This window comes from Manis javanica, chromosome 1 (genome assembly GCF_040802235.1).
Source record: "Manis javanica isolate MJ-LG chromosome 1, MJ_LKY, whole genome shotgun sequence".
Lineage (NCBI taxonomy): Eukaryota > Metazoa > Chordata > Mammalia > Pholidota > Manidae > Manis > Manis javanica.
In genome coordinates, this window is record NC_133156.1 from 117,908,519 (window position 1) to 117,929,092 (window position 20,574).

A 20,574-nucleotide genomic window follows, 5' to 3' on the forward strand; every position below is an offset into this window, starting at 1 on the left:
CATTTTAAATACCAGAGTGTAGAGACAGTCTACATGTCGGTGCCCATGCTAATAAGCATAGGCAGAATGGAAACAGCTGGTTTGACAACTATGTGTTTGTGGTACAGCAAAAAAAGTAAAAGGGAAAGAGAACAGCATGCAGAAAGGACCAATAACCTAGTAATATAAGCCAAGAGTGGTTTTATAATACAAACCAAAGGATACAAATTCCATGTCAGTGTTTCATGCATTAGAATACTTTAACAAGAATGCAAACTCAATAAATGAAGAGACAAAAAGGTTAAATATTTAAAAAAATTAATTGAAAAGAGATTTGAAAGCTAAGGTGCAGAGACAAACATTGAAAAATCTCACCGTTATAGGTATAAATAAATTAGACACTGCAAGGACAAAATGGGATTATTTGAAAGTAAAATTAATAAAGCTAATATCACATATGGGAAAGATATAAAATAGTTAACAATGAATGCAAAGGAAGAAATTCATATATTATCAATTATTAAAGGAAAGCTATTGAAAATGGAATGACAAATGTCTCTGAAATAGAGATCCCAAGAAATAAAACAGAAAAGCTATTTTAGAAAATAACTATTTAAGAACATATCCCTGAAACAAAGGAAGATACTTCTCCTGATTATATGTATCTGAAATATTGTTCAAATATACAACTTCAGAATAAGTTCTGATTAATTTACGAAATACAAAGGTTTAAAAAATGAATTCTTTAAGTATCCTGTAAGAACAAGTCTCTTGCAGAACAACAAAATCTGCCTGGCCTCAGACCTTTCCATAACAAATTTCAATGCTACAAGACAATAGAAGAATGTCCACAAATTTCTGAAAGAGGAAAAAAATGTATTCATTTTTCAAAGGTAACAGAAAGACTTCTCAAGACATGAGAGAATCCTGGGAATATACATTCTTAGTGAAGAATGACTTAGTGAAAAAAAAACCTGTTCAACTTTAAAATCCATCCAACAAAGAGATGAGAAATGTCCAATAAGAACCCATAGTTTGCAGCTTGTAGGAATAAAATGAAGATGCAGCAAAATCAAAGACGATTGTGATAGTCTCCAAGCTAGCTTGTCAACTACCCATCACTGTTCAGTGGACTCAATGCTAATATTGCTGAACTGCATCAGTTCCCCAACTCAAAACCTTTCAGTGTTTCTAGAGAATGCCATTGCTTCTCAACCTAGAGAATGAAGTACAGTGTCCTTGGCTTTACACCCAGTCCTCTTCATTCTGCTGCTACTAGTCCCCACCCTGAACCTTAAACTTGGACACAGACTGATGCCTATAGGCACTGCCTCCAGAGCTAAGCGCATCTGCCCTAGAGTAGGGCTTTGCCCATGCTGGAAAGGCATCAGCTTCCAGTCACATCTTACCTTTGCTTCAAATTCCAAGATAGTGCTCCTTTCCCAGTACCACCCCCTCGAACTGCCTAAGATCACAGAATCCTTTCACTTTCCTAACTCAGGAATCATTCATTGTTGTACCACTCAGTAACACTTAGCAAAACTGTGTGATTTATTGGTTTTTCTGCTTTCCTTTCTTTTTCTTCCCTCCCTCCTTCCCTTCCCTTTCTTCCTTCTTTCCCTTTCATCCTTTTGCTAGTATTTTTATGTACCTATCCTGCCTCCGCATCAAAAATCCATGTTCTTTACATTTCTGTCAGTCTTTGGTGCCTAGCATAGATTTCTAAACAAATGTTTATTCATAAGAAAGGCAATTTTCCTGAAGTTAAAGACACATTTAAGAGCAAAGCTCACCCCCAAAACATAGATTTGTCTATTTCTAATCCTGAGCTGGACTTCCAGATCATTGGACTTCCAAATTTTTCAAATTTGAATGATGTTATCAATTTTTTTGAGGATATAGCCTTAGTACATGTTTACTTACTAATAAATTTTCTAAATGTATTATTCTAAAAAAATTATATGCACAAAATATATACAAATAAAAGAGAAAATTCTGAAAGATAGCATATATGAAATAAGCAACATTTTTTGTTGTCTTGCTCATAATTATAAATCAATATTTCATAAAATCTTCAAATCTTTTATCTGTTCGCAGGCAGCTTTGGTATCAATCTCATGTATCTCATGTGGCTTATGCATCACTTGCATTAGAAGGAGAAATACTGTTCTTCCTTCTACCAGCCTCTTTGCTTATGTTTGCCCTGTTGGTATTGTTTTCAGTCTGCATTTTCTTTCTGGAATCTTTTTAAGCCACTTGTTCACTTGTAAGAGTTAGTTCTGGTCAAAGTTGTGAAGAGAATAGCTAACAGACTTAATACTCACTCTTTCATCAGGATCCGATGCTTATCATATATAAATGTTACTAGTGTCAATCTATTTATAAAATACATGGTATCAATCCAAACATGAACTACCCATCAGAGCACAGCCGATAGGTACACAATATATTGGCAAATACTAATTTCTCTTCTATTTTTATATGGAAAATAAATACAAAGACCTGTCAAATTGTCTTCTTATACCATATGCACCTCACTTTGAAAAGGATCACCCTACATAGGGAGGGTATTTCACCCCTTGTTCTAATCATTCTGGACTATCTTTCCATAGACTTTATAAATGGGAATGTCTAATCCTTCTGTAGGCACTGCAGAACAGACACCAAATTAATGCCATTAACTATCACCCATATCACAAGCCTCCTTTGCATTTGAATCTATTTCTCATGACAATTTCCTGTTACTCAGTTCCTACTCATATTAGTTAAAGACATCATTGATGAAGAGGAATTATTTTGAAAATTTGGATAGAAGATCTGTGCTATGTACATTAAATGCCTCTAAAGAAACATTGTGTCACCTCTTAACTTAAGACTTAATTTTTTTTCGTCTTTGGTTAGTTGTGTTTTTGCACCTGTCTTTAATCCTAAAATCATTCTGCCAACTTTCTTCAGGAAGTCTTCAGCATAGCAGTCAACTGACTGGAAACCAGAAGCCATGTGGGTTATGTTATTCCAGGGGCCCACGCCATATATGAATATATATGAGAGCAGGAGGTTTGGTATCAAAGAGCAGGGGCAGAGAACGGCTTCCTGCTCTTGCACCCCAGCCTCACCCCCTCAGGAACCTTGTGTTCCAGGCCAAATGACTTCTACCTCCCATGCCATTGTTTATGATAATACCTCCTTCTGAGATTGTGAGAATCACATAAGATAATGTGTGCCAAGTGTCTGGTAAATACAAGTTGCTTCGTAAATGGTAGCTGTTGCCCTGCTATTATCATTTTACGATGCAACTCCCTGCAGGGACCAGGAGTGTTCTCTTGCTTTTCACTTAGCTTATTTAATGCAATGACTGTACCATCTACTTCTCCTTCCAGTACAAATAGGCTTTTCTTTAAGGTTTGAATTTTCAATAAAAATAGCAATTTTCTCGACACACCTTGCAGGTTCGTTCCTGCAGGGAGCAGAGAAATCCATATCCCTGGTTCAAGGTGGGAGGAGTGAGTACGCAGCCGCTTTGGTGTGGGAGAAAGGGAGCTCCGGTCCGCAGGAGAAGGTGTTTTCCGAGTGGTTAGAGTCGGTGAAGGAAAATCCTGTTGTGATTGACTTTGAGGTAAGATTAAAGAGTATTAAGTCTAAGGGACCTAATGCAGGTTTCTTGGGGCAGAGATTGCACATCACACAATCCCTTTCCTTTTTCCTCTTAGATGATTAAGGAGCTCTCTTCCTTCAGTGTGCACACGTGATATATATTGGTTTTTTTAATGTTCAATTACACATCCGTTGTTTTTGCTATTCAAAGGAGCATTCTCTAGTAGAGTCTTTAGAATTTCTAGCATCCATAAAATACCAGGAAAGGGAATTTAGTGAATAAAACTACTTCAACTTGCCTGGTATAAGGCTCTTCAACAACCTGTGTACACAGCAAATCTATGTCTTTACTTTTCTTGCAGCTCATTATTTGATGGGCATGCCCACATCTTCATTCATAGCTCTGGGGGATAAATGGGACTTTGGATCCATTTGACTTTCTGTTTCTATTCCCATTGATTAAATTTACCAGTCTTATATCTGTTATAATTACATAAAAAGGTGATTTTTATTCTTCATGGAATACTTTGCCCACATATGAGTCTTTAGAACCAGCCTAAAACAGAAGCACATTTTTTAAAAAGCCCCCAAAGAAGCTATTGTGCTCACTTCATTTAAAGGAAGATAAAGGAGTTCAATTATTATGAAAGTAAAATAATGTACATGCAGCATGAAGACTGATTGAGCTCCACAGGTTTTGGTAGGAAAATGAGGTCTCACCACCCATCTGGGCATTTGTGAGTCATACAGTGTTCTAGAGAATCATTCATTTGGGATCTTAAAAGATTAATAAAATGAGCCCTGATTTTTTGTTAGCTCCATTATTTGTTACTGTAACTCTTCCATTCATCCACTGGCAAGTACATTTCTCCTAACTCCAGATTTTCTCATCTGGTTCCACCAAAAGCCAATACTGGTGCTGGAAAAACAAAAATACAGAAGGAAAACCTCTCTTTATTCTGTCTGGATTTTTCTGCTTGAGCAGAACTTAATGAGGTTTTATCAGAGTATTGATGAGCTGCCTGACTTTTGGACACCACCTATCTTAGCACTTTAGTGCACACATTTGATGTATAATAAATAATCTGATGTAAGTCCAAGTAAGTGACACCTCACGTGAGACTTCCTTCATAGTAGAATTCCAGGGAGAGCAAGCTTGAGATACCTCACACCTGCCATCCTTTAGGGAAAACAGAAGCCAACTGATTCACAGAGAGCTGCTCTACCTGCTATAGATGGGAAAGAAACTCCCCTGGCCTCTTGGGGAAGGCTTTCCTCCACTGGTCCAATGGGCAGATACACTCTGTTCTATAGTAATCCCTTGGAAGTATGGGGTTTTCCAGGCCTCGCCTCTCATACCATGAGAAATTAGCAATGATGACAACATAACCAAAGGGATGAGACTTACCAGACCTCCTCGTTACTGTCTGCTTTTAGCTTGCTCCCATCACAGACTTGGTAAGAAACATCCCCTGTGCAGTGACAAGACGGAACAACCTCAGGAAAGCCTTTCGAGAATACACAGCCAAGTTTGACCCTTGCCAATGTGCTCCGTGCCCTAATAATGGCCGCCCCACACTCTCGGGGACCGAATGTCTGTGCGTGTGCCAGAGCGGCACCTATGGCGAGAACTGTGAGAGACGCTCCCCAGATTATAAATCCAGTGAGTATCCATAACTTACTGTGAGGTAGGCACCTTTTCCTCTCTAAACGGGGTCCTGGGGTGGTCAATTGAAAAAAAAAGGCAAAACAAAACTGCTGTGAGCAACTTCCGCCTTAGGCAAACTCAGGTGGAAAATAAGCCTGTAAAAAGCCTGTAACCTACCAGCTGCATGACCTGGAGATGTCACAACTTCTCTATGTTTCCATCTATTCATCCATAAAATGGGGATAATGCTAGTATGTACCTGAAGATTAAGTTGCATGTATACGTACATAAAGAATACACAGCACACTGCCTGTGATATAAAATAAATTTTTTAAAAACTGTAAAATAAAAGAGGTGAGACTATTGTTGTAAGCCTCTTATACATTGTAATGTAGAATGAGGATGGCTTTGTAACAAGGGATAAATTAAGCCATAACCCAAGTTTTCGTACAGACCTAAGTAATCTTCACAGCTACCGCTAACCCTCCTTAGTAAGGGGAAGTGCCATGGGAGTGAAAATATAGCCTGTTACCTTTAAAAAGGTGGTTTGATATATAGTCTATTCAAAAGAAGTTCATATTTATGCACATGAATGTGATATGTTGCTGATAGTTGAAAATGATTCATTAATGTTGCCGTTTTATTCAGGCTGTGGGAATCAGAAAGGTAAATAGGGCAGCCTGTCAGGCCCTTCGCACAGGTAATTCCTGTTAATCCCCAGAATAACCCTATGACATCACACGAAGGATCACACTCTCATAAGTGAGGGAACCACGTTGACCTGGCCCAGAGCCCCATTGCCTCAGAGGCACTGGACGGGTGGATGCGGCTTTCTGTTGCAGATGCGGTAGATGGCAACTGGGGCTGCTGGGCTTCCTGGAGCGCCTGTGACGCTACATATAGGAGATCAAGAACCCGAGACTGCAGTAACCCTGCCCCCCAACAAGGAGGGAAACCCTGTGAGGGGGAGAGGCGGCAGGAGGAGCACTGCACATTTTCAATAATGCAGAATGAGTAAGGATGGGGAAGGGGAAGGAATGGGCCATTGAAACACAGAGGTAGAGATTGATTTTCGTACTGCTAAGTAAAGAAATCATTAAAATTTTACCTATTCCAACAACATATCTGTGAGGTAGTGGATCTGCTGCTACCCCTTTCACTGTAATATTTTCCCTCTTTTTTTGTATATAATATAATATAATGTAGTATTATAATTCAATACAAATGCATATATGTACACATGCAAATATGTCAGTGTATGCATACATATTATATTATACGTGCATATTCATTTTTTTCCCTTTTAGTGGACAACCATGTATCAGTGATGATGAAGTAGTGAAAGAAATAGACCTTCCTGAGATAGAATCAGATTCAGGGTGTCCTCAGCCACTTCCTCCGGAAAATGGATTTATCCGGGTAAGCATCCTGATCTTTACTTTAGGTCTGGAGTTCAAAATATCAAATTTAAAAAGTATGCATGTTCTTTTATTCAGAGTTATTACTCTCCTAGATTAATAATCTTCTGTTCACTTAAAAAGAAAGAGAAAATTTAGAAATGCCCCACCACTATTGCATCTTTAATTCCCCAGGGATGTCTTCATACCTGGTTATTAGACTAAAGGATAGCAAATTTCTTATGTTCCTTGACATTGCTCGTTCATATGCTAATACGACATTTATGTGAGTGGAAAATGGAACTTGAACATAACGTGGGTTTGGATGACTTGTAAGAAAAAAGGTATAAAGAAAGGCAGATATGCTTATTCCAGGCTGAAGCAGTCATGTCACTGCACATGCAAATATTTGTTCAGTGACCAAATCACATGTCCTTTCCCTATGGGCAAGTGACAGCTAAGATTGGACTATTTATTTCTGAGTCTGAGCAAATGAATACTCTAAAAAAGTTATCAGAGCAACAAACCAGTCTCAGCTATAGTAATAGGAGCTGTAGAGTCTATATTGTCTTATTAGGTGAGAAAGTTTTAGAACTCTTAAGTAGTCAGTACAATTTTAGTACCTTTTAAATGTATGTTTCCTCATTAAACCACAATATGTTTCTATGCCTAAAAGCAATGAACAGTTTTTTGTTAGACAGCTCTATGGCTTTAGATAAATTTTCAGGACACATAATATTTAAATTTAATCACAGAAAGCATGCTCCCTAATCAATTTTTATCTTTTCTTAAACTCAGGAAAGCCTTTAAATTAATCTTTTCCAACTATATCATATTTATGATCACTGATCAATAACCCTCAACTCGCTGAGGCCAGCAAATAAATATCCACAGAGCATAATCTGGGCTTATGCATCTTCTCTGTTCATTTGTCTCCTGCCCATGTATAAGGTACAATGCCTACTGTTTTGTGGGAGGAAATATTTTGGAAGGAGATAATATCAATTGGTCTTTACTCTTGAACAGAGAATCTTAAGCTCTGCAATGAACCAGAAAAGTCTGTTAAAAAAAAATTGCTGGGTCTCACTGCCAGAGTTTCTGATTCAACAGGTCATGGGCAAAGCCCAGAAACTTCCATATTTATCAAATCCCCAGGTAACTCTGATGCTGCTCATTCAAAAGCCACACTTTGGGAACAAATCCTTTAGAACAAAGGTCAGTCAACCATGGCCCACAGGCCAATCTGGCCTGCCATCTGGTTTTCTTTTCTTTTTTTTTTTTTTTTGATGAAGTTTTATTGGCACACAACCATACAGATTACATATTTTGTACGGTTGCTTCATACAACAACAGAAATGGTGAGTAGTTGTGACACTGTATGGCCTGCCATTGACTCTTGAGGTCCTTTATAGAAAAAGTTTGCCAGCCCTTGCCTAGTAATATTATCCTCAAATTACATTTGTTTGGGTCCAGGTATCTAAATAATTTTTAATCTGTTAATGCCAGCTGCTTACAAAAACTGTTGAAATGATCAACATTCTAATTTTAAAAACACACAAAAGACTTAACCAGTGATTCATTATTCTAATGAACAAATAAAATTAGATTGTATGTTTCCATTTCCATAAATAAATTCATTCCTTGTTTTATTTTACCCTTTATTAAAGGCCTAATCTCTTTCTGGCAACAGGTTTTCTCAAAAAGAATACAGTTTAAATGTTTCCTTTGAGCACCTTCTGGAATTTCTAGTAGCAAAATGCCCCTTGTATGGAGTCAAACAGAGGCAGATACGCTTATCTGGGCTAGAGCAATCATGTCATTGAAAATATTTGTTCAATGACCAAGATAAAAGTCCTACCTTTATAGGCAAGCAACTGTGACCTTTGGTAAGGTTTCCTTGTTTAAGTTTAGCAGATGTGTTGGTCAAAGCTTGGGTGCAATGTGTACTTACAGGTTCTAGCTTCATAAGAGAAATGAAAGAGGAAGCTCAAGACAGTAATTTATTTTTAGGAGGAATGCAAGGAAAAATGGGCAGCCTTTGAATAAAACACCCAAATCACTAATACTGCTCATAGCTATATTTATTTCCCTTGGAAACAAAGCCACACCCCTGATAGCCAATAGATGAACAGTTTTTGTATTCAGGAAATTAATCATCTTCTAGGAGACAAGTTGAATCACGTGGCCAAGTATTAGCAAAAGAAGACCACTGAGCTTTCACCTCCCTCAAAATTCCCAACTTCAGCTCCCAGAGAATAACTTCCTAGTCAATTCTTGATGCTTTTCTCCTGCTCACAAGGAGTGTTACATTACTGTCTCCCTCAGTAGGGTAGTGTTTTGTATTCTTTCAGCAAACAATTATTAAGATTTGTGAGGCTGAGATCTGGTAGTGCTGGTGCCTCTCAGGTGTCAGGGGGCGGGGCTGAGAAATGTAATAAAGGCTGTGGAAATAGAGTTCTGCACAGTTTTCTTCCAGGACTGAAAGGGCAGTGCACCTCATGACACTGGGGAAGTGAAGGAGGCTTTCAGGGAGGAAGTTTTAGTTGAGTTGGGTCTTGAGAGAAGTGAAGAGAGAAGATGTTGAGAACAGAGGGAACAGCCAGGTAAAGACACAGTGTTGTGAAAGAGGATATGTTCAGAGAATGTCAGGTGGCTCTTTTTCATTAGAGCTAGGTGTCACGGGATGTAATGGTAAGAGATGAGGATAGTAAAGGGGGTGAAAGCTAATATTCCAAGCTAAATAGTATAAGACCTGTTTTATCTTGAAAATTTTGGTAAGCCACCATACAGTAGTAGTTGTACATTAATTACACATAATTGGGAAATAGGTAATGGTTAATGGGTTACTAGGAATTGGGTAACATATTTAAAAGATTTGTAGTCATTTAGCCACCATAGCAGCAGCATATGTTTGCTGCATCTGTTGGATATATTATTTCTTTGGTTTATAGCCACTGTAGGATAAGTATATAGTTTTTTTATTCTTGCAAGAGCAGGCCATCTCATATTTGGTTGGGAGCTAGCTTTTAAGCAAAAAAAAAAAAGCCTTCCTCAGTTTACATCAGCAATATGAAAGATGGATTAGAAGAGGTATCAGAAAGTTTTTGTGGTGAGAGATAATAAATGCCATAAACAAAGACAGTGATAATGCCAAAAAAAAAAAGGAAAGAACCTTGAGAGATATTTAGGAGTAGAACTATCCTACTTTGAGAGGCTTCTGTGACTGAGTTGATACAGGAGTGAAGGAATAGAAAGAGTCATAGCATAATAATTCATTGGTTTCTATTTTAATTCTAGAATGAAAAGAAGCTCTACTCAGTTGGGGAAGAAGTTGAAATTTCGTGCCTTACTGGATTCAAAACTGTTGGATACCAGTACTTCAGATGCTTACCAGACAGGACCTGGAGGCGAGGAGACGTGGAATGCCAACGTGAGAACTGGGCCAGCGTTTGACATGACTGCTCTGAAGACTGAATGTGCCCAACATAAATAGAACAAAATCATATCCTCCAATCAGTACATTTTGCTATTTTTTTAGTAACTGGTGAAAAATTTTAGTGAAGCAGAAAATAGGATTCATCTGCTGAAACTAGATTTCAAAGTATCTTCGTATTTTGATTCTCTTGCCCCTATGTATTAGCCACATACACACAGGACTGGGAAGCATGCACTTAAAAAGAATTCCAGGGGGTCTGCTTACTGTACCTAAACACAGACATCTGCCTTGTCTGATGTACAAATTGATGCAAACCGATGAGTCTCAGAAAGATGATACATTCTTTATATACCACAAACGGGATCTTAACGAGAAATGCAGATTTCTTCCTGGAGCACATTCACATCCTTTGTTGAGGAAGACAGCATGAATTTGTAAGCTCCAATTACTCCCATGCTACAATAAAGTCAAAATGAGATTCAAATAAAGCTCAAATAGGGACCCCAACAGTTTTTGGGTTCCCCCTGAAGTAGAGTTGAGACCAGTGTCAGAGTGTCCTGCCTGTATGTTATTTACAATGTGGTTGTTTGCTCTTGGGAAAAACCAACCAGGAGAAGAGAGAGGTTTATTTCTTGAAAGGGAGACGTCCTAATAATGTAAAAAAGTTGGAAGTGTCTGGATCCAGTTCCGTAACGAGGGAACTTCACATAATGGAACTACAGGGAGTTTCTCAGTGGAAGAATCTCTCAGGGGAAGCCTGGGATTCTCAACCTCCAGGTTTTCTGATCAAAAGGTGGTGTTAAAGCTGAATCAATGCTATAAATCACATTAAAACTGCCTTGTGGGTTATATAATGTCTGCCTGCATTCATTGAGTATTCTGCTCCAGTAGTATATCTGAAATATTTCTATGCCTGCAGGAACACAGTGCCTCAAGCCAGTTGTGCAGGAAGTCCTGACCATCTCACCATTCCAGAGATTGTATAGAATTGGAGACTCCATTGAGCTAACCTGCCCCAAGGGCTTTGCTGTTGCTGGGCCGTCGAGGTACACATGCAAGGGGGATTCCTGGACACCACCCATTTCAAACTCACTCACCTGTGAAAAAGGTGAGTACAGCTCAAGATTCTGGATTCTGCTTAGGTGATGCTCACCAAGACTGATAACACAGTGTTTACAGTGGTGCTATTTTTGCATGTGTTTTAAGAGGAGAAAGCAGAAGATTCTACTGACAGGCTGGGTTAATATTTCAACCTGTGTAGATGATGAGGTCAGGCAGCAAATAAGAAGTTATTGGTCAAGTGGATATCTTCAAATTTTAAAGAGGGAAGTCAATTTTTTTCCAATATAATTCTTCAGTATGTTGAAGGAGTACAAAATCTCTCATTTAACAAAATCTGAACTGATGCTGAACTGAAAATTTGGTTAAAGTGGAGAGCCATAAAGAACTAGTGAACACTACTTTTAATTAAACATTTTATTTTAACATAAAACATACGAATACACAATTATTCACCAGTTTTACAATGTAGGACCAAGCCCTTATTCCCTAAAAGGAATCCTGATTTGAGTTCCAAGACTTCTTCCTAAAACAAAACAAATGCATAACTCATCGCCTATGTTATCCCGTATCAATTTCTCTCAAACAATTTTTTTTAACTCCAGGTGGGAAACTTCTTTAAAAATCACCTCTGCTTAAGTCCCATCCCCTGATTCTGGTGTCACTGAGCCAGGAAGGGCCCAGTATTTGGTGTTTGTTTAAAATGTCTCCTAGCAAGTTCAAATTTGTGCAGAACTGAGAACCATTGTTTTAAAAAAAAGTGAAAACTTTGCTTTCGGGACAAACTGTCAAGAGAATGCTTTTTTTCCCTCTCTGTCTTCTATAGGACTCTCATCCACAATTAATTTAAAGCAAGATTTTTGCAAATCACTTTCCATTGTTCAAATTTTTCAACTTAATTTTTATTTAAAAACTCCCTTTTTCCTCCTTTATCAGGTGGTATAGTTAATCAGTGTGCATAATTACAATAACAAGTTGGCATAAATACATTTGGAAACAAACAGAACTGAATCTTGGTAAACCTATAAATCGACTGGTAGGAACAGAAGTGAGAAGCTGCAGAAGAGAGGCACCCACGTGTCAGGCAGGTTCAGCGTCAGACAGGCAGCTGGCACAGAGGGACCGGAGAATATCTGTTAATCAGCCTAGTCAGTTACTTGGAGGACAGTCCAGAGAGCTTCTGCTAATTCGTATCCCAAACTTCTCAACATGCTTCTAATAATGTCTCATTTTTATTCAGAGAATCCTTGAAGATGTATCTGATATCAGATAGGATTAGGCCCATTTTGGTGAGGCACAGAGAGCTTCCATTAGACCTCAGCTCAGTTTGGCACAGACAGGAACTGTGCAACCACACAGCTGATTCTGCAGGCTCCTGGCCATCCTGCCTTCCTGTCTTCTTCTGGCTTTTATAACATGTGAAGGAAAGGGGGAATGTTCACCTATTAAATTACCTTAAAATTGTTGATAAAGTGATCTCATCAAAACCTGTAAGAACCTAAGGTTAATATTGTGGCTCATTTTCACTTGACTCCTGATCACATATGGCGGAGGGATGGATGGCAGGCTTCAGAAAGTTAAGGCCCTCTGGTCGTCTCAGGTAGCATTCCCTTCTCTATACAAATAACAGCATCTGTGCGCGCACACACACACACACACACACACACACGACTCCATGTTTGGAAAAGAAATAGAAATTACAACCACAATGGAGAGATAGTGGACCCCTCTACATCTAGATAAAGGAATTAAATATCTGGTCTCATACATTTTCTTTCCAATAACATTGGCTGAAAGATCAATGTGGGGGGGTCACAGAAAGAATAAGAAAATCATCAATAAAACTGAGCATTCTTTCCTCTCAACATGTAGGGAGCTATGAGATAAGAGACTTACCAGGCCTTTCTTTGGCCAGGAAAAGACTTTTCATTCTTTCAGTGGGAAAAAGGATTTTGCTGAAGAAATGAGAAGCTGCAGTCTCCACAAGTTATTTTTTCCCTTCCTCTGAGAAATTAACCCCTCCAAAAGATCTGAATACTTCAAAGATCTCAACGTCTCCTTGCTGTTCATGAACTGTGAGGGGCAGGTGTAGGCAGCTGGGAGACAGGTCTGACTTCACCTGACACTTAGTGAGGAAGCAAAGACTCCTTGCACACGGTCAATGACAATTTCAAACCTGTAGTGTCAGAGCAATGTTCTGTGCTGCTCTTCAGAAACAATGTATAGCTTTGGGTCCCTCCTGACCTAAGTGTGAATTTATTTACAAAGGGCAAAGAGGTATACAAAACTATGTGAGAAATCAAAGAAAAACAATCCCATGTCAGTGTAAATCTTAGAAACTGAGGTAGTGGCTATAGATCTCCATGTTTATAAAAGTTCTAGGCTAAATTTCACCAGGTGGAATGAGGCTCCTAACAGAGGATAACAGTAGGACATGGAAATAGCAACAAAGAAGAAAACCCATCCATTTTTAAAATTATTTTTGCCTCTAATATAAACCCTTCCTTATCAAACCTTCTTCCTGATAAGCTAAGCAGAGAAAACATGAGCTGAGTCTCCTTTTCTACCTACTAATATGTCAGATATTTAGCTATAGCTGCCTCCTGCCCCCTTTTGACAATTGCTTACTAACAGAGGCCTTTGTGCTTAGTCAGATTTTGTACAGGGAAGTTTGTTTTTCTGATAGGCTCAGTAAGTCAACTCCAGGTCTAGTTCACCCAATCTACAGGTTGTCTGGATGGACCTTAACATAAGCAAAGATAACCAAGATGTCTGCTTCCATAGAGAATACCCAAGTCTTACTCCCTTTACTTTAACCCCCTTTGTTCACATACATATTATTCAATTGCTCATCTCACCTGAAGCATTGTTTCTTTATGGATCAGTCATTCCTTACATTTCTTACTTGGGGCCTACTGTTATATGCTTTCCTGGAAACAGGGCCCCTTTCTTCAAAATACCTATCTCAACCTTCAATTATAAACCCATTACTGTGATTACTTGGTTAATGTCTATTTTCCCACTATCTTTCTCATTCATGGAAAAGGGACCACTGCTGTTTTATTCTTTCTTTCTTTTTGCCTAGAATATCATGCAGAGACAAATAGCTTCATTTAGGAATTGCATTTCACCTTTGATTCTCTTAAGATAATCTGACTTTAAAGCCATTACCCCAAGAAAACCACTTGCAGCGTTGTCACTGACATCCATATCGCTAAACGTGATGGACGTTATTTAGGTCCTTGTCTTATCTGACCTCTTGGCAACATCAAGTAGTGCTGACCTTCTCCCGCATTCTTCCCACGGTTTTCAGTATACATCTTTTTGTTTAGCTCCTACTTCTCTGGCTGTTACCTTGGTTTTGGGCAGATGTCTGTGCTTGGATATTAAATGCTGGAGTTACTCAAGGCTTGGGGCGGTCCCCTCACCTTATGCTATGCTTTCCTGCTGGGGAACCTCACCATACCCATAGCTTCAGTGATACCCCATAAACTTAATAAACCCCATAAAATTAATAAACAAGTTTAAATCTTTAGCACAGACTTTTCCACAGACTCTAGACCTGAATATGAAAATTCCTATGTATCTATTTGTTTGGATGTCATAGACAATATACACAGAGAGGAACTCTAGAGTCATCACCCAAACTCCCCTACAACTAAGTATCTTCTCAAATTTTCTATTTCAGTTAAAGCACCAGTGTCTTTTGTCCCATGTAAACCAGAAACCTAGGAATCTCGTAACTTACCCACAATATATAATATCATCCATTTAACCTGCAAAGTATGTCACAACTTTATCCACTTCTCTTCATTTCCACTCAACACTTTGGTCCAAATTACCATCCTCTTTCACCTGAACTGCTATAATAATCACATAGATTGTCTACCCATAGCCCTTTTGACCACAATGCCTTTCCAAACCCATTCTCCACCCAGAAGCCAGAACTAATTTATTTTTCAAAATCCAGACCTGATTTTGTCATACCACCCCTTTCTTAAAACCCATCAATGATTATATATTGTTTACAAAATAAAGACAAAGATTCTCCAATTCTCCAAAAGTCCTAAAATACCCAGTGCACCCTGTCACACACCCACCTCTCGGGCCACATCTTTTCCTTCATGCTTTTGCTTTCCTGCACTTCATTCACACTGGGCTTCTTTCCGTTCCAAGAAAATCACCTGCTGCCTCTCCTTTGAGCACTTATATGCCTGATGTTGCCTTTGCTTTGATTACTTTCCCTTTCCTCTTTCCATTTTACCACTCCTGGCCTTCCTAGCTACATCAGTATTTTTTGATGATATGCCTTCTCTTTAATAGCACTAATAACAGAAGCAATTTTGTTTATATTAGTGTGTTTGTTTTATTAATGTCTATCTGCTCTTACAAGACCATAAGCTCTGTGAACATATGATGTAGGTCGAATTTTACTCAAGCTACTCTCCACAGAACCTTAATGCAGGTACAGAGAATGTCAGATGCTCAGTAAATATTTGAAAACCAAATGAACAAAAATTTCACCAATTCCATTTTCTTTAGTTGTCTGAACTTAATAGCAATTTTAGGTTTTAAAATGACAGCTCAAGGGAGCTAGAAAGGGCCTTTCAGATAGAATATCTCATGACAACACATTTGGAAAAGCCAGAATGAAGCTCTAACTGCAGGAGATAACCCTGAACCTTTCTCCACTGCCTTTTCCCCTAAATCCAAGTGTATCAGTTGGAATCCATGCTGTGTGTTGTTCTTTATTCCCTTTTCTTTTGTTTCAGATATTCTGACAAAATTGAAGGGCCATTGTCAACCAGGACAAAAACAGTTAGGATCTGAATGCATTTGCATGTCTCCAGAAGAAGACTGTAGGTAAGAAATACTATGGGTATATTTGGAAATCAGGAAAACAGTCTAGTGTAACCGGCTTGACAGAGGAGCTGAGCCTCTTGAAGCACAAAAACAAAACATTAATTTTTCACATAACTGATACCCACTGTGCTCTGCTAAATTCCTTCTTCCCCACTGGGTAACAAGCTTTCTTAATTATTTCGCAGCCTGTTCCCTTAAGTTTGCATGACTTTAGTTCATTAAAACAGTCTCAGTTTGATTGTACAGACTTATTCCTGTCCAGTAACTGGTTTCAGACTCTGTTATCTCAAAACCTTCCTCTTCCCCCTACGAGTAAGGTAAGGTCGTGACTTCCAAAGCTTGGAGTAGAGAAAGTGGTTTAAGCATGTACACACATGCACACACACACACACACACACACACACACACACACACCTTTGTCAGTCTATTCCTTCATGCTGGGGTAGAGATTATGAAGAAGAAAAATGATATATCCCCATATGACTTCTGTGACTAGGTGACTCTCTCCTCTTTGTTTTATAACTACCTTTTCTTTACATGAACAAATCCAGGAGTGTTGAGGGTGCTTACTAATTTTAAGAGCTACTTTCAGCTACATTTTTCCAACATAACATTAGCTAAAAATAAAAGTTGTTCTTTGTCTCACAAAATAAACTCAGAGATAGGCAGTCTAGGGCTAGTATGGTGATTCTCACTGCAAATAGGACTGAGGAATCTAATCTTGCTACTGTCTGGTCAGCTATACTTAAAGCTATTTTATGGTCCAAGATTACACAACTGGAGCAGAAAGGAAAGAAGACCAAAAACAGATATATTCTCTCTTTTCAAGGAGAGTTCTTGGAAGACCGATCACTTGCTTCCATCTCATTAACCTTCCTGATTCCCATGACCACTTGTACCTGCAAGGGAGGCAATGAAATGCAGTTCTTTGGCTGAATGTATAGGCATTTTGAATAAAAATAGAGTTAAATTACTGAGGAGGAGAAATAATGAGTGTTAGGGTGGGAAGCCAACAGGCTGTGCCCAGTTGTTATACTTCATTATTAACACTGGTAAGTTCTCTTTTGTTCCTCTCTACTGTAGGTGAATAAACACTTATAGGGACATGTTTGTTTGTGTGTGTGTGTGTGTTTGCTTTGGAGAGCAGTATTGGGTTTTCTGTATAATTCCATGTATGTAATTCAGCCCAAAGATGGCTCTCTCTACCCTGCTCATGATTCACACAAGTAGTCCACCATGTAGCATCTTACTGCTGGAGTCCTCTGACCCAAAGGATGGCCTTCTGAGGAGTACTTACAACAGCCACACTGCCCACTCAACTCAGAGGAAAATTCTTTCTTTTTCTTTGCAATACCGAGTCATGAGAATACAGACTATCCTCTGTAACTATCCGGATTTCAGCTCTTCCCTACCTTTCTAGCTTCTTTCCATAGTCCTTGTTATCCTTTACAGTATTAAAGTGTTTGTTGGAGTGGCTGACCCCACAGTTTAAATTCTCTGAACTTAGAGAGTAGACTTTTCTTTTCAGTTATGCACTTTAGTTGCTGGAAATAACTTTATACATTGCTGCACTGATTGTTAGCTCTAAAGTTGACATCAGAAAAGAAACTCCAATTTGGAGTAATCAAGGAGCTCTTGTCTTCTCAGCAAGAAAAGAGCTGTGACCACTGGTTACCTCTTGATAGCAGGACCATCATCTACTTGGATCAAGTATCCTAAGGAACTGTTTACAAACTCATGCTCTTAATCACAATGCAAATACACTTGAAAATCTATTTGATGATATAAGACTGGTGTTACAATTGATGAATATTATAGAGTTCCAAGGAGGTTCAGACTACCATGGGCTAGGTTGATCAGGGTTAGCTCCAAAGTGTAGCCAGGCATTGAACTGGACACAGATAGGCAGAGCGGGAAAGAATGCAACATGAATTGAGCAGGCTGTGGGATGGCAGCAAAGAAAGAATAGTTTTGTCAGCTTACAATTGTTAGGTGATAAAGAGGAATTAAGGGGGACAGGGATGTAGCTCTAGAAGGGAAAGTTGATAGGAGTCAAATTATGGAAGATCTTCACTAGTAGAATTTAAGAATTCAGACTTTAATTTAAAGGCAATTGGGTAATACCAAAATTAAGATGGGATTTTAGGAAGATGAATTCCAGATCATGCAGGAAGAATGAGGGACTGAAAGAAGAGAAGTTTGGGGCAGGGAGAAAAGCAGAGGGAAGAAAACTAGGTGCTAAGTTTACAAATTAAGTTGGTTACATGCCATTTCTATTTTTCTAGTCTTCATATGTGAATGCTTGCTTTCCTCTCTTGGGCAGCCATTATTCAGAAGACCTCTGTGTGTTTGATACAGACTCCAGCCATTACTTTACTTTAACGGCTTGTAAATTTTTGGCCGAGAAATGTTTAAATAATGAGCAACTCCATTTTCTGCATATTGGTTCCTGTCAAGATGGTCCACAGTTAGAATGGGGTCTTGAGAGGATGAGACTTTCGTCCAACAGCACAAAGAAAGAATCCTGCAGCTATGACACCTGCTATGACTGGGAAAAATGTTCAGGTAAGTTCCAGAGATGATCACATATAGAACCGCTCTCACTTCCCCTTCATCTCAGATAGTATGTCTTAATTGCATTTATACACTCTTTCTTAAAAATAACTTTTCTTTAATAAAAAATAAATCTTCATTGTAAAAAATTTTATAAAAATGATTTAAACAGAAAGGAGAAATCTAATGCATGAAAAATTAGAAATAACTAACAATTTTGGTATAAATTTCCCCTATCTTATTTCTATGCATATATGATCAGTAATGCCCTTAGGCCCCAGGAGGAAGAGCATCTGCCCTTATCTCCTGTTTCAGGCACCTTTTCTCACATCAGCTCTGGAAGGCCCTCATCAAAATTGTCTGTTTTCCTCTGGTATGTGGGCCTGGCTTGGGCCAGCATAAGTGGAGTGCTCTGAGACAGAACTGGGTTCCTCATGGATACCAACTTCTGGAAGCATCTCCCTCAAAATTTTTTAAGTCCTCTTGCAGCTCCTGGGACCAGCCAAGGCTGGCAGGATGTCCTGGGTCCAGTTAGGGTCTCTCATGAGCTCAAGTACAGTTTTTCCCTTGTCAAACATTCTCCAACCTCTACTGCTACTCTCCTCAGCCATGTATGGGGTCAACTAGATGATGCTCCAAGAGCTGTGAGACTGGTACCTACAGACTCATCCGTGGCTCAGAGTTAGATCCTCATTCCCAGAGAGCTGCCTAGTAAGCCACCAGCCTGCTGGGTATTCCTTCTCAAGATTGCTTGAGATTGGACTGCTTATATGGTGCTGACACTCTAATTGAGAGTGACTTTAATTGTTTATGTAGAGAGACATCCATAAAAATATTTTCTTCAGCCCTCACACACCTCATAGGTGGCCCTGAATATATTATAAATTTTTTAAAAAGAAAGGATCACACTCTATATCTTCTCTCAAAAATTGCTGTTTTTCGCTTAATATATCATATTAATATATCAAACTGTTTCCATATCATCATATATTATTCTGCTACCTGATTTTCAATGTCTATAAAAGCTGATATGGACATTCTATGATTTATTTAACCAATCTTCTGTTAGGCATTTAGATTTTGCTCTGTATTTTGCCATTATACACAGTACTGTAATCAACAAATCCATTACAGATAAATCTATCATCTAAGATTATTTCCATAGGGTATGTTTTAGAAAATGAAATTTCTAGGTAAATATCATTTTAAAACATAAAGTCTTTGTTGGTATAGTGTGTCAACTTGCTCTCCAGAACTGTTTTTACCATATTATATTCCTATGTACAAGATATGGTAAAGACTGCCTCCCACAGCCTCACCAAGACTTGGAATTATCAGTCCTTCGTATCTCTGTCAATTTGATACTTAAGAAGTGGCCTTACATTTCCACTTTCTGTAAGCGTATTGGCTATTGGCACTTCATTTGTGAATCGCTTGAAAAGTGAAACTTCACAGCAGTACATTTACTCTAAGATAAACTTTGACTCTGAAAGAGTTCCATTAAACTTCATACAATACTTAAATATGGGTTGAATATGAGGGATTTAACAGAACTCATATAGGCAGCTAGGTTTCCCTTGTGACACATCTTCAACAAATTATCTTAAATAGAGGCATAAAGTATGTAATGTATACTTAATTGTTACATCTACCTTTTGCTAGAACCACCTTACTTTTGCAAAAAGACAAAAAACTTACTCTTCCCCTTGGCTCCTCTTTTTTACCAACCCAAAGGTCCTCAACTCAGTCGTGGAAAGGGGAGAGAGACCTTACCCAAACCCAGTTCCTTCCCGATCCACTTAAAGCTGATTATCAAGTGGAGCTCCTTTGACAGGAGGCAGGACTGAACTCATGACAGAGAGTAGACACAGGTGGCATGGTCAGCAAACCACCTTATGGTGGTCAATGTCTGGGACTTCCAGCCTTTGTGCCATATTTGAACAAGACAGTCCCACATGAAGGACCTGATATGTACATTGCCCGATTCTAATGAGTATAAAATTGTCTTGTAGACATAAACACTGCTATTCATTTTTTCACTGCCT

The 20,574-nt window shown here is 38.7% G+C and overlaps 1 protein-coding gene across 5 annotated transcripts in view; it reads left to right on the forward strand.

The window, feature by feature from the left end:
- The window catches only part of C6 (complement C6), a 60,271-nt gene that overhangs the window by 36,357 nt on the left and 3,340 nt on the right, over positions 1 to 20,574 (forward strand). For all 5 annotated transcript variants that reach the window (XM_017671219.3, XM_017671222.3, XM_073236686.1 and 2 more), the window contains 8 exons: positions 3,429 to 3,595; positions 5,011 to 5,236; positions 6,064 to 6,235; positions 6,529 to 6,640; positions 9,916 to 10,048; positions 10,974 to 11,162; positions 15,886 to 15,976; positions 18,300 to 18,541. In XM_017671219.3, coding sequence (XP_017526708.3) covers positions 3,429 to 3,595; positions 5,011 to 5,236; positions 6,064 to 6,235; positions 6,529 to 6,640; positions 9,916 to 10,048; positions 10,974 to 11,162; positions 15,886 to 15,976; positions 18,300 to 18,541 — 1,332 coding nt within the window. The remainder of the gene's footprint in view (positions 1 to 3,428; positions 3,596 to 5,010; positions 5,237 to 6,063; positions 6,236 to 6,528; positions 6,641 to 9,915; positions 10,049 to 10,973; positions 11,163 to 15,885; positions 15,977 to 18,299; positions 18,542 to 20,574) is intronic.